Source organism: Choloepus didactylus, chromosome 3 (genome assembly GCF_015220235.1).
Source record: "Choloepus didactylus isolate mChoDid1 chromosome 3, mChoDid1.pri, whole genome shotgun sequence".
In the NCBI taxonomy this organism is placed as follows: domain Eukaryota; kingdom Metazoa; phylum Chordata; class Mammalia; order Pilosa; family Megalonychidae; genus Choloepus; species Choloepus didactylus.
This window is the reverse complement of record NC_051309.1, coordinates 153946560-153964624: the sequence shown is the minus strand read 5'-3', so window position 1 is coordinate 153964624 and position 18065 is coordinate 153946560. Positions and strand designations below refer to the sequence as shown.

Sequence of the window (18065 nt, the reverse complement as noted above, 5' to 3'; positions counted from 1 at the left end):
ATTATATCAAACTCACAGCATCTACAGCTGCAATGTCCATTTCACAAGGGGAAATCTGCAAATCTCTAGGTAAGATTTTATATATTAAAGAGGAAAGATATCAACCCAGTATCTTAATGATTTATTGGCTAAATGGAATTAATAAAACAAACCCCACCACTAAGAATTTTCTGGTTAACTGCACTTAGACTACTGATGGATTTTACTTAGATGTGGAAATATATTAAAGCAGTAGTTATGGGTTATCAAAATAGGGAGCAAAGCTCTGTTTAGAATAGAATATTGTCTGCTTACTATCTAATCTGATATTCATCAACACTGTGATAAAGAATGAAGAGATTTGCTCAAGACACAGAATGAGATGACTTAGGAGCAATCTTTAAATCCATCCCAACTAAATCAGTAATACTTATAGTATCTCATTATCTTGGGTATTGATTTTTAATTGTGAGTCAGTGCCTATAGAAGAAGTTAAAAAAAAAAAAAAAAGCAGAGCTGCATATTTAAAAGAAAAGAAGTAAATTAATCAATGACACAATATTCTCCTAGTTTTCCGTTTACCACCCTGTCCATTTTTCAGGCTCTTTAGGCACTTATCCTCATCTACTCTTCTTTTGCCCTTTCCCTAAATCTGCAGTTTCAAACTCAAATGTGTGCCCAGACCAGGCAGGTGACATGAACCAGTGAAGCCGATTATTTGGTGACTTACTAGGAATGTGTGCTTGGCTAGATGGGGCAGCCCTGGCTCAGCTGCCACCAGTGATTTCCATCTGAGAAACAGCCATGTATTGGCAGATCTTTCTTTTTTCAAGATAAACTACAAATATAAATTTTTATGTAGAATATCCTGACTTTTAAATATTGCTAACTAATTTTTAAAAAAAAGACAATGCGGACCAAACAAACATATTAGGGAGTCACCAGTTTGAGTCTTTGGCTCCTCGGAGTCTGCCCAGGGTTTATCTTCTCATTCTACAGTCTCTTCCCAGGGAACCTCATCCATTCCCATGGTTTAAAATACCTTCTCTATGCTGAAGCCTACCAAATATATTAATAACCATGGCCTACCTGAGTCCTCTAAATTCCAGAATTATACATCTAGCTGCCAATTTCACATTTCCCTTGGATGTCATACAGGCATCTCAAACATAACATATGCAAAACTGAACTCTTGGTCTATCCCCAACATCGGTTCTATTTTGCGTTTCTCTGGCTCAGTAAATGGAACCTGCATTACTCAAGAAACGTGAGTTATTCTATGCTTTCCCCTCTCTTGCTGCCCTTCTCCAATCCATTCCTTTTCTGTAGATTCTTCTGCTAAAATATTTCTTCTGTTTGTCCTCTTTTCTTCATCTCCATTGCCACAGCAAGCCATTATGTTTCCTCTCTTTTCCTGCAGCGGTTTTCTAAATGGATTCCCTCCACCCTCTCTCTGTCCCCTGCAATCCATTCTTCACCTAACAGCAAGGGTGATCTTTTGGAATGTTAATTGGATCATATCCTCCCTGTTTAAAATCCTTCAGTGTCTTTTCAGAGCACAAAAACCAAAAGAAAAGTGTATCAATATGTATCGTACTATCAAATGCTCCTAAGAGTGTTTTTCTTCTGTAATATAGGAATAAAAATACCTATATCAAAGGGTTGTTGTGAGAATTAGATAAGGACAATGTTATTTTTTCATTAGTCTTACATTAGCTTTTGCAGGAAAGGAGGCACAATCCAGTGAATATTTACGTTGTTAATAGCTACTTTACAATCCCCAATTAGCACCACCTACAGAGATCCTTCTAAAAATTTTAGTAACATTTTCACTTGTATTATTGTGGCCTTAAAGTAAAACATCTGCCTTGGTTAAAGGATGAAACTCTGTTTTTAAAAATATGGAACAAACTAAATTCAATTAAAAACAGGACATACCAAATAATAACTTTAAATGTCTTCAGATACTTTTTTAAATGTAATGTTATTGAGATATATTCACATACCATACAATCCATCCAAGGTGTACAATTAGTGGTTCACAGTATCGTAACATATTTGTGTAAACTCTTTTAAAAGAAGTTTTTGAATAGAAAACATTTAGATCATAAGTTAGGTACAATGTTACCTCATAGAAGTTGAACCATTTTGTGCAAATCTTTCTATTCTTATTGACTTGAACTCACTTTTGCCTTGAGTTGTGCAGGGCAGTTTTAATTTTCAAAAGAGCATCATAAATTCAGCAGCCCATAATTATGATAGTGCCTATTCCTTTCAATTCACACGTTCCTATGACGAAGAGACCAATGTGAGAATGTGTCTCTGAGATCTGTGGGTGATGGCTGAGAAGCCAGGAGTGAAGGTGAGAAGCTGCTTTAGGTAGCAGTGAGCTCTATCTGCATATAACTATAACTAAGTAGCTCATTATCTGTAATGTCTTTTTTTTCCACTAGATCCATATGAAAGTATAAAATGCCTCCATACTCAGCAATTTGGTTGACTCCCAGTTTGTGAGCTGAAAATATTGGCTTCTTATGAGATGAATTGGTTGATAAGCCACTGGTGAACCTCCTCTATAGGGAGTTTAATCTCCATTTTTCTTCCTCTAATAATAAGACTATTTCTATGTTCATTACACTTCCAAGTAGTGAATTCCCCTGTTAATGCATATTTGTATTGAATATACAATAAGCAGGCCTTCTTTTTGGTCCAGAATTTTTTTTAAAAAAGTCAACTTGAACAGTTGAGAAAAAAGAAAGACTTAAAACTTTCTCAGTGGTAATTCTATTAAACAATTATTTTTTGAGAACCCACCATGTATGAGGCACAGCACTGGATTGCCATGGACACATACAGGTATAGACTGTTATAACTGGAAAGGACTCTAATTTATCTAGTCTAAACCCTCTTTTATAGATAATTAAACCTTAGCCCTCTAGGAGGAAAGCACCTTACACAAAGTAACCCCTGCAGTTAGTAACAGCTGACACTAGAATATGATCTCCTACAGTGAGGTGTGTTCCCAGTCCTCATAAATATAAATTTAAGTATATATATATAATTCTCATTGCAAAAATGCTGCTTAACCATAGCATTGAGTGAAAAGAGTGGATTGAACACATGGAACTGTTTCCAGTCTCCTGAAACCCTATGAAAAGGGATTTTTATGAAGCTATATATATGTGTATCTATATCTATATCTATAAATATCTATAAATGTCTATAAATATCTATATCTATATTCAGCTAGTTGGTTGATTGCTTCATGTTCTTAATCAATTCTTTTGACTAATTTCTTAATTTCAGGAAAATCTAATAGCAACTCTTGAATATATGTCCACATAGTAACATAATTGATTTTGGATCAAATTAGTCTGGGACAATATCAGGCAAAATAATACTGAATAACAAGTAGGGACGATCTTCAAATACATGAATTAGAAAATTGTGAATAGATTATTGCCTATTTTAACTCCCAGATTATGTTTCAGAATGCTCACAATCTTTTTTCATTTTCTATTTTTTAAAATAAATCCTTTGATCATTTATTTCATTGTCGGCTAGTTAAAACATATTCAGCCATATGTTCATATTCTTATAAAGAAAGAATGGACAACTGTGTTCTGAAAACAGGTCCCACAATATAGCCTCAAGCAGGGCTTCCAGAGTAAGTTCCAGTCTCCTGAAACCCCATGAAAAGGGACTTTTTAAGGCATACATCAACATGGGCAGGGAGAATGGAAGAAGGGATGAGAGCACAAGATTTGTGCAACTGGAGAAAATCGGATACGTGGTCATTGACATCCTGGACCTGAGAAGCAGAGCCCTTGTGCTTGAATCTGCAGGCTGCGTCCTGCCCAGCTCCAGGGGACACCACTCAGATTCCAGAGGGGAAAACTGTTTGGGGAGTGGGTATATGGAAACTTTGTACTTTCTGCATGATTTTTCTATACTAACAACTACTCTAATAAGGGGAAAAACAAAAGAAAACAGAGGAAGTGGGGTGGAAACCTTCTGTCAGGAACCCTAGAACTTCCCACTCCACTATCTTTTAAAGTCACCATTTGTCTTGCAGTGATAATTCTTGTTCAGAGCAATGGAGCATTCAAGAACTTTTGGTTTTAACGCTGCCTGAATGCAGCTCGCCTCTCCAGCCTCCCTCTGTCCATACTCCACATCTTGACGCTACACGTCAATCATATTGAAACACACTCTGTTGTCCACCTGCACAGGCTCCCTATTACTTCCAGCCACCTATCTGTACCGATTATTGCTTTTGCTTAAAAGCTGCTTCCTTCCTATTCATCTGCCTAAAATACAATGTACCACTTCAGACTCAATTTAGACATTGCCCCCTATGAGAAGCTTCTCTGACACAGCATATAACTTTGTAGCTCTCTGACCTACTGCCTTAATACCTGGCACATCCTCCATCAAAGTGTTTATCCCATTGCGTTGTAATTGCCTAGTTAATGGTCTGCCTGCCTACAAGACAGTAAGTTCCTGGAGGACAGATCTTCTGTCTTATTCCCACCTATACCCCTAGCATCTAGCATAGTACTTAGCACAGAGTAGGGACTCAATGAAAATGTCTTGAAAGAATGAATGATATATGCTCATTGCAGAATATTTGGGAATAAAAATGAAAAAAATTAAAATAAAATGAATATAAATCCCACCAATTAAGCACAATTCTTGCCCTTACTTTTAGTTAACTCTTTCTGTAGACCTCATCGCATATAAACTTTGAATATTTCTGTTTTCACTTAACAGTGTACTGTGAACATTTCTCATGTAACCACAAATTCTTTGAAAACATCACTTTAGTGACTGTTACAAGATTATCCTTTAGAAGTAACATAATTTATTCAGCCATTCCTCCACTGTTGGACTTTCAAGTTACTTGTGATGTTTTGCCACTAAAAATAAATGCTTAAATGAATATTTTTGCATCTCTGATTATTTCTGTATAATATGTTCTAGAAGCAAAATCCTGGGTAAGAATTTTAGAGTTCTACATGCAATATATCAAAATACCTACCTCAAAGTATCCTTAACTATAGTATTATCTTTTTAAAGAATGAAAGTTTCATGAACAAAGAGGACTATCTCATTTTTACCATGTGTTTATTGGTAATTTACACTACATTCTTCTGTGAATTGTGTACCATTAACCTTTGCCCATTTTTCTATTGTACTGTTAGTTGTTCTTGCTGATCTAAAAGTGCTTGATATGTTAAGATAATCCTTTGATGCTGAAATTATTGCAAATATCCCAGTTTGTTATATACCTTTCTATTTCATGTATTTTAGTTTAATTTTATGCACATTTGTCAGTCTTCTGTGATTTGCACAATTGCTTTTCTATGTAGAATGTCTTTTCTCACTTAGACAGATATATAATTCCCTACTTAGATACATACTTAGAAGATATATTTTCTAGTTTTGCAGTATTATTTTTACATTTAACTTTGTCCCATTTAGAATTTATTTTTGTATGGGGTGAAATGAGGCTCTAACTAGAAATATTACAAAGTAATGTATTCTTCTAATACATTCTCTTGCCTTTAAATAAATCTTATTAGAGGCCATTGAAATAGCCAGCATCCAAAGATGTGGTTCAGTGTTTACCATGAAGTTTGCTTTTATCTCACAGGTGAACAGGAACCAGCCATAAGCAGTGATTCAGACATCTCGCTGATTATGGCAATGGAGGTTGGACTGTCCGATGTAGAACTTTCCACTGACCAAGACTGTGAAGAGGTGAAATCTTGAAATGGCAAATATACCCAAAAGGGATGGTAGGACCCAAGGATAAGGAAGGGAGGAGTGCCTCAAGACTTGGACTAGGTGCACACACCTCCAGAACACCTTGGCAACTCCAGGGCACTCCATTCAAGAATGGTAACGAAAAGCAATATCCAAAGTCATGTTAATCAAGATGCAGTTTCTCCATCTCTACAGCAGACCATGGCGTTGGCAGCTTGGAAGTTGAAAGCTGATGTCCCCTCCCATGTCTTTGAAAACAGTGTATCAGAAGCTCCTAAAACAGTGACTAAAAGGACACTTTTAGGGTTTCTTAGTTTCATTTCAACTTTTTCCAGATCTTACTGTTATCTTTCTGGAATGTTATTGGATTTCTTTGGCAGTTTCTTTTTAAAGACTATTTATAGTTTATATCAACCTCTTTGTTTTTTCTTTTATTCACTCCAGCTTTTACGTAAGTTCTGTTTAGAAGTGCCTGTTCCTGCTACGATCGGTTTGTATTCCATCTCTGAGATTTATGGCCTTGACCTCTCTCAGCATGATGCGTGCATAGGGCTTTGGGAAGTGCTCCTGCACCCTGAAACTTCCTAAAGCTGGCTTTCATTAAGAATCTAAATTCTTTTACTTGGGTCTCAAAAATCCCAGCTGCCAGAGACCCCAACACTAATGTCTAAGTCTGCTGAGGCCAGTGCTCATTATTGAAGCTATGTCACCCCACATTGCTGAGCATTACAGGAGCCCACGTGACATGAGAGGAGACCCTTCAGGGGAGGCACTTCAATTCATCTGGTTCCTAGAGTCTTTCACTGAAATTCTGAACTCAGAAGTCCCCTGCAGGGCATTCATGCCAGCCGTTGCAGCTGGAGGGCTTGTAGCTGGGGCTGCAACCCTAGTTTTAAAATGAGGTACCACATAGTCTTCCCACTGAAAGCAAAATGCCCATTGCATTGGTTTCTGTAGGGCTGAATGAATCTTTTGTCACCTTCTTCAGTTGATTCTGCGGGAAGCAGAGGGTTTAGAAAAGATCCAGTCATCTTCAAGCCCAATGGCAGACCCAAGGGTAGCTGCATTGGCTGCCTAGGTTTTATCTTAGTTCCAACACACTTTGTGTTAAACCTTGCCAGACTGTAGGGCAGGATTTAGGTGAATCCTTAGCAGATTGCTTTCTAGGGCTCCATGAGTTTGTCTGGAGATCAAGTAAGGAATGAGGTGCGATTTTATAAGCATTTGATCCAAAGAGTACAGTGATGGAATTTGCTAAATCAAATTTATCCTGGCTGAGAGAGACACAGTAAGAGGGAAAAGAAAAGAGGCAACAGATAAACACTAGAACCTACCAGTATTTTTAAACTGTTTATGTTTTTGTTCTTTTTTTTCTAACTATGACCGAGACATGCTATTTTATTCAGTGGGCAATTTTGTAATACATTCAGACTATCCGGGGTGCAGAGAGAACTTCCAGTTGCCTGACTAAGAAAGTGAATGCACCCTCTGGACAATCAGATGGCTCACCTTATTATCTGCAAGAAGATGACAAAGGCCATGCCCTATGCTGCTGCTTGGGTTAACCATGAAGGAAAGCGTTTCTCACTGAGTTGTAATTTACATATTTGGTCAGTGATTTCCCACCTCATTACACTAATACTCATTCAAAAACAGAGTTTGGTTGTGCTGGAAAACCTTGCTGCCTTCTGAAACATGGGGAGTACATGTCAAGGGAGACCACTGGTTGCTCTTTTCCACCACTTTTAAAGATCTCATATTTGATGGTTTATTGGTAAGCCACAAGGCGAGGAAAATGATTACTGCCTTCCAAAAGGTCACATTTCTCTAAGAGTCCAACACTTCCTGTAATGGAATCCAATGTGCACATGGTGGAAGGCAGGCAGGGAGGAATGAAGAGAGCTGGGAAGCAGGAGCCAGGAGGCCTCACTTGAGCCACGCATGTGCTCAGCCTTAGTTTCTCATCCATAAAGTGAAGGAGTTTGGCAAGATGATTCCAGATGCTCCTTAGCACCACTGATGAAGATTTTGCCAGGGGTCCCATTTTTCACAGATGGTGATGACACAGAGCAGAATTCATAGCTTAGGGAGGCAGAATTCCTTGACACGAAACACACAACAGCCTTTGAGATTTGGCGTTCCTGTGCTGCTGAGAATGGATATCTAAGTGATTGGAGTTTTAGGTCCAAGTAGGAGTTGTTTTCTTTTGCCTTGTTTTGAAACTGCTTTTACTTACAGAGTTTGCAGTCTGTGGATGAATGCAGACCTTTACATCCTAGTTATGGGTGTACAGTGTCTGTGGGGATTTCTTAACTTCTAAGATGTTTCTTTCTCTCGGTCAGCATAGTCCTGCATCACCTACCCCCTCTTCAGTCAGCTTTGCCCCAAATAAATGTTGGTATTAACTTAAGTGAAATTAGAAGGATAATCCAAAAGCAAAAGGAAAGTAAGTATAGTCCTGTTTGTTCAGTGTCATCTCTTCCTGCCCGTGGCCAGGTAAATCGGAAATTAATTGCATATGCAAGCCCTGGCTACAGCACCCCCTTATAGGATGCTGCATAGACAATAAGGGGCTGAAGAGGCCAATCTCTGGCTTGCAAATCTGGACCCAAGGAGGTCCTGCTGCAAACCTACTGAGCCTGGAAGGGTTGCCCTTTACAAAAGTTTGTTTCTGGAGGATTTCCCTGTGACTTTAGTAGTTAAAGGGAAGTTCAGCGACATGGAGGAGTTCAAAAGAAAGGGAAATAGCCCTGCCCTATGGTCTTCATCATCACTTCTCCCCAAAAAGAAGGACCCCATGGGTCACAGATGAGTGTCAAAGGGTTTTTGAACAGTCTGAAAGTATATGCAGACTTCATGCATATTTACAGATGTACAGTTTTCTTTAGTGAGAGTCGAGACCAGCTCTGCCCAATAGAAATATAATACGAGTCACAAAGGTAAATTAAAATAGTCTAGTGGCTGCCACATTTAAAAAGAAACAGGTGAAAATCATTTTAATAGTATCTTTTATTTAATTCATATTGTTTTAACACGGAATTAATGTAAAATATTTTACATTCTTTCTTTATAGTGAGTCTTCTAAATCCATTGTGTGTTTTGCACTTACAGCACAGGCAGGCTCAATGAGGAATAGCCACATTTCAAGCACTCAATAGTCACACATGGCAAATGACTACTGATTGAGCAGCACAGGTCTAGAGCATCTCCAGATTCTCACAAGATTCCCTGGCACTTACAAAAGAAAAAGGTTAAAATCTTAATGACCTCCAGAGAGTACTGGATGTACCAAGTTGCCTAAAGAGGGGCCCATTCACCAGTTTATTTTGTAATGAACAAAAATTTGGGCAGCCTTTCTGAAATTTCTGCTTGAGCTTTCCAACCACACCACTGATGTCCATTATCCTTTATTGTTACTGCTCTGACAAGTTGTGTTTTTTGAAAGTCACACAAACCATGTTGATTTGGTGCTGAAACAAAATGATGTCCCACACGTCTATGATGAACCCTTAGCCTGGTGATATACAGCACTTAGGAGCCGAGGGAAATGCACACTTGGGTCATCCAACTTTACCTCCACCCTTAGTTCTGCTGATTTGGGAAAAGGTGATTTCCCTGACCCAGTGCCCGCTAGCCCCACAGCTGCAGCTTGTACTTGTGGATATGGGAGGGAAGAGTGGGCAGGTTCATACTGACTCCACATACACAACTTCATGTGGCCTTATTGAGAACGAATCTTTGGGGCTGTTGAACATCCATCCTCTACTAGGTGAATTGTGACCAACAGGCAACTTTCAAATCAGAAGTCAGCATCCCCCTCTCTCCAAGCCTGCGGGGGATGAAAAGGAGCATTTTCATTCACCAAGAATAAGTTAGGCTCACGTGTAGGCATTGCTACCTCTTGTGTGGCTGGTCCGGTTGGGAATGACTGAGCCCTGGTCACGAAGAGAGCCTCTGAATACATTGAATGCAGCATACTTAGATTTGTTCTCTAGGGTTTGATCACCAATGAAATGTCAGCTAAGGTCATCTAGGCAGGGAAAAGATTTGAAGAAGGTAGAGAGTTAAATTTGGCAAACACACCTACCTATTTTGTCATCACATGGTAATGATTACAACCATGGAGGCAAATCTCTGTCCAAAGAGTTTATTTTCTTGGCATTTCCCACAATCTGGTGGAAACATCCCTGACCATCCTGGGTTTGGTCATATCAGAAATCGCAGTGTCCAGTGGCCAGTTCAGTTACTGCTCTAAATCCCTGCAACAACCACACTTTCAGAATGAAAAATGAGGATAGATAGCCTAACACAGGATTCTTTCCTATTAATAAATTTTGCTTATATGAGAGTTCTTACAGAGCATAAAATTAAATGACATTTAATTATGTATTGAATGCATCACCTTTACTGAAAACAGTGCAATCTCATTAAATCAAAATCCTTCCAGAAAATCTGAGATACAGAGTCATCCCCACTATAGAGCCTTCTTCCATACTGATGCCACTGAGGCAATTTCTAGTAGCAGTTTTCTGGGGGGTTGGGTTTTTTTTTTAATTCTATCACTTAGGTTTCTTTCTTTTTTCTGCCTGTTTCTCTGTTTTGATCTATCTCTGTTTTTCTCTAACAGCCTGTCTTTGTCATTACACACATGCACACACTCATTCTTTGCCCATCTTCCTTCTTTCTTTTTTGTTTTTTTTTTGTTTGTTTGTTTTTCTCCTTATTTCTCTGTTTTCTTTTCTCTCAAATAGCATTCAGGACAAAAAAACATTAGTGGCTCCAGATGTATAGAATTATTGTGATTATTATTGTGATTGTGTTGTTGTTATTCTTTAATTGTGTAGCAGTATCTGTATTTGTACTTCTGATGAGAAAATCACTTTGTTATAAAGGCAAATTAAGTTCCTCCCAAATGGAGTTAGCCTGATTTTCACACTTTCTCATATGACTAATTTTATCTCAGACCACCTATAGCTCTTCCTCCTTTTTTTTTCCTTAATTTTAGCTTCCTTGCGGGGGGGGGGGGGGGGGGGGGAGTCCCCGAGGCAAGTGAAGGCAGGGTAGCAATCGCCAAATGCTAACTAGATTCATTATGTGTCACCCCAGCAGTGTAAACTCCCTAGTTCACCACGTGCCCCAGGGTAAGGGCACCTTGTAATACCTTGTGGGTTATACTGGCTCAGAGGTCTACTCTTGTTTCTTGACATCTTAGCACAAGAGCTTGTTCTTCATAAGTGATCCAAGAGGCTGCTTCTTCCCTAAAACGGGGAAAGAGGCACAGAGAGATCATCTTCCTATGGCGGGTGATACACAGCTTCTTGTGCATGCTCTGCTCCACCGAATTCCCCTTATGGATGCTGTGGCATGGCCGGAAGCAATGAACACATCTGATGATGGCAATGAGAGGGGGTGGGAGCAGCAGCCTGCAGGAAGTCAGAACGGGGTGGCAGGGTGCCACGTCAGGAGGGACAGGGCAGGAAAGCTTCTGCAATGAACGGATCATGGGTGCTCCTCCAATAAATGCTTATCCCCAAGATTTAGAACTGACCCCTCCCCCCCTTTTTCTTGCTTTTATGTGTTGGGTGTGCGTGTTTTTCTTGAGGATTTCAACACTCATGAATGGCACAGAAAAAAAAGTTGGGATTGCCTGACAAAGAAACTCATGCTGAGGAGCAGGTATCAGTTTCTCATCACCACTTACCTCTTCCCTTTCTCTGCTTCTCTCCTTAATTCACAACCCCCCACCCTCTGTAATAGTAACAGTAAATTTTAAAGACCCACAGATCAATAGTCACACTCGTCCGCTTTGTGTCTTTCGATGGCACTAAATTATTATCTGCAGAAATGACGAAGTGATTCCACATCCTAGATATGAATCCAGAATTACCGAGCCATTTCATTGCAAAACCTGCTTGTTCTTCAAAGAGCACGCTGAGGTCAGTCATGTCTCTCTTCACTGCCCTCTGAACTACATCTGTCTCAAGTGCTTCATATTCTAGTGGCTTTTTCAGGAACATCAGTGATCAAAGACCTTCTGGTCCTTGTGTACTATTGAAGCTTGCACTTACTCCAAAGCCATTTGCTCTATGGCCACTGGATAAAGATTTCTTAAAGAAAGAATGTACATCTCTTCAGAGTTCTACAGAGCTGAACAGAGCAAGGGGAGAAATCCATTGAAAAGGAGCCTTGTTCTGAGTTACCCTAAGCCATTGCTCAGCACTGCCTGCAGCCTTGTCATCCTACTGAAGCCAAGGGTTTAGAAAGCAGGGAAAATGTGGGGACCATGTGTGCTATATAAACCAAAGACTGCTTACCATCCAAATGAGCATATGTTTTTCCCATTGACCAGTTTAATTTTATCCTTATGTTCTCATAAGTAAAAGTGAAGATGAGTGGCATGGTTGAATGAAGCTCTGAAACTTTAGGGAGGTTTCCCTTACAGGCGGGTGATTGAACCTTACTAAAGCCAGAAAGCAAAAATGTACAGTAGCGTTGGCACCACACCGTCTTTAGAAGTAGTGCTCAGACCCCCTCTCCCTCAAAACTTTCCCACAAATCTAGCGCTTTATTGAACTCAGAATATTGTTCTTTTTGAGAATGTACAGATTTTAAACAGCCAAAGAATTTTCATTTATAATTTTGATGTGTAAGAACTAGCTAATTATGGTGTATCCCACTCTTTAAACTGTTGCCTGTCCTAATAGTAGAGCAGTTGAAGAAGGACCGACAGATGGACTTTTCAATCTGAATTTGCGTTGGCATAAAGGGAATTTACTGTTCAGTAGGATTTTATTGCAAGGGAGCAGGGTGCCCTCTGCTGGAATAATCACCATCATTCTTTCGGCGAATTAATTTGACTTGGGTCACCATTTCCTCACCAACTAGTTATTTGCCTTTCAATGTACAGTTTCCCCAGTACTTGAGAATTTGGTCCATGATTATCAAAAGGGAAAAGTATGTCACGAATTCTGAAAATTTGAATGGGGATCCCCCACAGAAGATTTTCTCACTATCAGTTGCCCTTTCTTCTGCAAAATGTTGACATGTATCATCTGCTCTGTTTTCAAAGAAGATGCATCTGATTAGAATGTTTATGCAGAATTATAAGGACCTGATTCTTTTGTAATTTATCTCAACTTTATTCTTGTGAAATTGCAAAGGAAGATCAATAAACAGACTTCTTTCATATGAATGTAAATGGTGTGAAATACTGACCTGTTTTGTATATGTATATAATAATATATTTACTTTCTGCTTTCACATTACTGATCTGAAATGGTTGTACCATTTTATAATTAGAAAGAGATGTAGGGGTAGGGGCCAGGGAGGGTGGCTGTTATTTTTATAGTGGGATGTCCCTTATATTTAGAAAACTTGAAATAATTTTGTACTTGTGAAAAGTTACATTCCATCCATTTCCTGAAAAAAAAAAAAAGATTTTGTTCTTTAAAATGTTCATGAGCTGGGAGATAATTATTCTAGTATCTAGGGAAGGCTCCCAAGCAGTATGTATGTGACACCTGAATTTGTAGACTGCAGACCATTACCAGCAACTGCCACTTTTTAAATCTAAAAAAAAATTCCTACCTATTTTAACCCCTTTGTATAGCACATTATTATTTCCCATTGAAGAACCATCTGCTGCAAAGAAATAATTTACATGGCATCATTAAATGATCTTTTGTACCTCCCTACAGCAAGAGGAAAATCCAAGGGATTTATTTTCCCTATAAACACAAATCTTATGTTTTTATGGTAAAATGAATAATGTCACGGGGGAATTTGGGCTAACTTCCCCTTTTCTGGCCATTTCTGCTGATCATATGTTTGAAGGTCCCCTCATAGCCATTACCTGCGGTCTCCAGATTGAGATCGTGAGACTAAGCTTCCTTGATTTATTTGTCATATGACTCAAAATCATGAAAGTCACTCCTGTGGCCTTTGCATGAGTGGTTTTTAATTTGGACTTTCATTAGCTCTTAAGTGACAAAATACTGTAGTCCTGGATTATGTAGCCATTTTACCCAAATGTCATTTTACATACAAAGTCACAGGCGTATTTACATGGTTATTTAAGGCAGTGTGGTTTTGTTTGTTTATTTGTTGTTGTTTTTTTTTTCTGTATAAATCTTTTTCTCTTCCCTGCTTCCCCACCTCAGGCACCTATTCAACTCCTTCCAAAGCACTTTATATCTCTCTTCAAATACACGAAAATCAAGAAAAATGGTCTTTGGGATTTGTCTTCTATTAGGAGACACAGACTTTTATTTTACTTTGTTTTATTCTCTATGTGCTTGGAGAGCATAAGCAGATTGTCTCATACTGGGCTAGTGATGAAATGTTAAGGATGATAGTTGGAAACATTCAATCGTACAACATGGCTATTTTTGTTATATACAAGATTATAATGTAAATAAGTGCAATCGTGTTATTATGTACTGGTAAAAAATATATATATTGTAACTATAAACATTTTAAGACAGGATTGTGAATTCCAAGAAATTTCATTGCAAAATTTTGTTTGGTTTTGTTTTTTAATAAAATGTAATCAGACGCTTGTGTTTGTGTCATTCATATTTCCTAACTGTGCTGTCTACTCCTGAGTTCCAGAGGATTTAAAAACACTGGCTCTCGGGCCAGTTCACACTAAATTTGTAGGTACAAAGATATTCTAAGGGAATATTTAGTAAGGATAATGATTGTGCCACAGGATAAGGCACTTTAAACTACGTTTATGCTACCAATATGTCACTCTTTATCTGCACAGAAACCTATTGTCAGCAATGAAGCTGACATCTGAGGGTATTAACCTATCACCGAGGATTTAGAAGCCATCCATCAGGACTCCAGCCTCGGAAATCTTTCCACTAAACCAGAGGTCCCTACATTGAGAAATGCGTTCTGTGGATCCCCTTCTGGGATATGTTGGAAACTATAGCACAGAGTCCCAAGGTCAACTAAGTTGGGACAATGCTTCATGCAATACATAATAGTGATTAAAAGTCACCTATTTAACTTTGTATAACTCAGCTTTTCTGGAACCTGGTTAATGATGGAATCCTCCTTTTTCAAGGATCATATTTTTCAACCCTGCACTGGACTAGACCAGTTGTGCAAAACATACTGGTATTAGAACTGGGGAAAAACCCTGCTAGATTTTGTATTACACATCTCAATCTTGCATATCCCATGGACTCTTGCCTCCTCTCTTCCCCGCTCCTAGTTTATTAGGAAAAGGTCAATCAGCTTCACCTCGAGTGGAAATGTCCCAGGAAAGAGGTCACTGGGTCTGCTCATCCAAGCTCAGGGAGCAGCTGCAGTGACTTCCTGTCCCTTTGCCCTGGGAGGTAGAGGCCGCCTCCTCCCCCACCCCAGAAACTCCACTTTACAGGCTTTGGTTTTGAGAAGTCAAGTGGCATATCTGTCCCTTTGAGAATGGAAAATTAAAAACTCCCCAGAGCTTTGTAATAAGCCAGTTGGCCAGCTTTTCCACTTGATTACTACTCCTCTGTTAATATTTATGCTTGGGGTAGTATGAGCCAAACCACTAACCCTATTCAAAAAGTACAAAAAATGTGTTTGGTTCTCTTATAAGTCTAACAATTCCTTCTAATGTTAGCATTGCTACTCAGCTCCTTGCCTTGGCAGAGGGATGCTTTGTGCCAGATTTGGGAGGGGGGGTGTGAATTATTTATGCTCTGTGATAATTACTGTCCACGGAGGAGCGAGAGCACCACCTGATTAGACATTCAGGTGGGCTGAGAAAGGTTTCACATTTATGAGACTTTTTAGAACAATAGTTCCATCATCCGTAGTGACCCAAGAATAGAAATTATTTGTCTTCTTATTTCATCACATTCACTGGTATAGAGTCTCCTTCAGGTCTCACTATGACTGTTTGTTCTTGACAGTGAACAGAATAAGGGACCTCTCCACTGTGCAACCAGAGGCCAGGGGACCCCTGCCCACTGCGATCAGATCGCCCTTCATTGATTTCCCCTTGCAGGGGCCTGGCAGCTGTAGGATGCAGCCCTCAGGCTCCAACCCATGCACGTCAGTATTCGCGGACACACTGGCAGGTGCAAATTAAGCTTCCCAATCCCCTCGAACCTTTCTGTTGTGAAAGGCATTCCCTACCCTCTCCACGTGGGAACATCCATCAGGTCTGATCACGGCCATGACCCCTAACCTAATTGCTCCCTCTGTGCCTCTCTCAAACATTCCTACCTTCTTTGTTCCTAAGGATCATTTACTAAATAGTCAAGGGAGAAAGCAGAGCCAGCTTTCACTGGTGGGCAACTGCACTTGGTTGCTAGGGAGCCGTATACACAACACAGCTGTCATTGATATTATACATCTAATGGGAGCCAAAGGTCTCAAATTCTCTAAGAAAAAAAAAACATAATTCAGAGCTTTGGAAACAGCATCAATATCTGCAAGTAAATGTGAGAGCAGAGAAGTTAATTACAGAATTTAAGCACACTATAGAGTAAGACATGAGAATAAGTTTACATCACTCTGGGCCCCAGGCCTGATGCTTTGTCCACCAGCAAAACACCAAGTGAGTCTAATTTCAGAGGACTATTTCCTGGATAGGGGATAAATGCCATTACCTAAACACACATAACTCACAGACCCTCCTTCATTTTATGGAAAATTAAAAGTGGTCCATTTGCCTCTTACCACTATGTCTTTCTCTCTTCCTTATTCCCTCTGTTCAAAACCAGGATATGGAGAAGGAAGAGGAAGAGGAAAGAGAGGACATCAGTCAGGAACAGAGTCGGGGCTAGAGCTTTGGTTTCCTGACCCCAGTGCTGGAGCTCTTTGGCTGCACCATGCTGCTTCCACCAGTGGGCAGGAATCTCCAGACTGCTCAAAATCTCAAGAATGGAAAGCAAGAAAATCTGAAACTTGGAATGTACTATATTGACTATCTATTATAGGAATATTGTTTTATAGTCAGGAAACACTCCCTGAACTGGGACAATTCTAATTCGGATGCAGAATCAGATGGAGGCAACGACAGTACACACGCAGGGCCACATGCAAACACATGCACTATAGTCCCCAGTGACAGAGTCCCCACTGAGTGCCAATTTTAGCCATGTTTGGAAAATGATTGCCTTAAAATCCCAATTGTGACTTGAAAGCGGTTAAAATGGGACATTTTTTGTTGTAAATAAACAAATGAATTACCACATGTGTTCATTTGTGATGATTACTGCAAAGACTTTTTTAAAAGTCAATTAAATATTTAAAGCAAACTTAAGGGAAAAAAAATCCCAATGTGTATTATTACCTTTTTTTGACTCACCCTTTGAATATAAAATGTCATTATATTGCGCTTTCCAAAACTGGCTCACAGGCAACAACAGCCTGTCCTTCTTATAGACCCTGTTATGGCAATGAACTTGCTTTGACAGGAAGTGAAGGAGAACTTCTTTTTCATACATTATAGGGGACTAGATGTCCAGAGAAAGCCCCAACTACAGAGCAACTAAAATACTGGATAAAATATTTAAAATCTCTTCTAAGATACATATCTAAACTGGGAGGAAAGTAAGAGACATTCTTGGAGGCCAGAAACTATGAGAAAGTACAAATCTATCCTAGGGGAAAATTAGCACATAAACAGGGTTTGCCCTGAGTTCATCTGCTGATCCCTGGTAGTCCAGGGGCCTGTGAACCTTTTCAGTGAAGAGACCTATTATTAAGATTTTAAGCTCTGTGGTCTACACATGGTCTTTATCACTTACTGTCCTCATCCTCCTCCTACTCCTCCTTCTTTTTAACCAACGACTTAAAATGTAATAACCAGAGGCGGGGCAAGATGGCAGACTAGTGAGCTGTATGTTTTACTACCAGGAAAGTAGGTAGAAAGCCAGGAACTGCGTGGACTGGACACCACAGAGCAATCTGACTTTGGGCATACTTCATACAACACTCATGAAAACGTGGAACTGCTGAGATCAGTGAAATCTGTAAGTTTTTGCGGCCAGGGGACCCGCGCCCCTCCCTGCCAGGCTCAGTCCCGGGGGAGGAGGGGCTGTCAGCTCCGGGAAGGAGAAGGGAGAACTGCAGTGGCAGCCCTTATCGGAAACTCATTCTACTGATTCAAACTCCAACCATAGATAGACTGAGACCAGACACCAGAGAATCTGAGAGCAGCCAGCCCAGCAGAGAGGAGACAGGCATAGAAAAAAAACAACACGAAAAACTCCAAAATAAAAGCGGAGGATTTTTGGAGTTCTGGTGAACATAGCAAGGGGAAGGGCCCTGAGGAGCATATGCAAATCCCGAAGAAAAGCTGATCTCTC

At 39.7% G+C, this 18065-nt stretch overlaps 1 protein-coding gene across 2 annotated transcripts in view; it reads left to right on the top strand.

Moving 5' to 3' along the window:
- Positions 1–16874, top strand: part of RNF150 (ring finger protein 150) — a 274681-nt gene extending 257807 nt beyond the window's left edge. The window contains exon 7 of one of the 2 annotated variants that reach the window (XM_037830712.1): positions 16476–16874. In XM_037830712.1, coding sequence (XP_037686640.1) covers positions 16476–16678 — 203 coding nt within the window. In that variant the 3' untranslated portion in view covers positions 16679–16874. Of the gene's footprint in view, positions 1–5635; positions 10761–16475 lie in introns of those variants that run through there. The other variant, XM_037830713.1, reaches the window with a different exon arrangement.
- The last annotated feature ends 1191 nt before the right edge of the window (positions 16875–18065 follow it).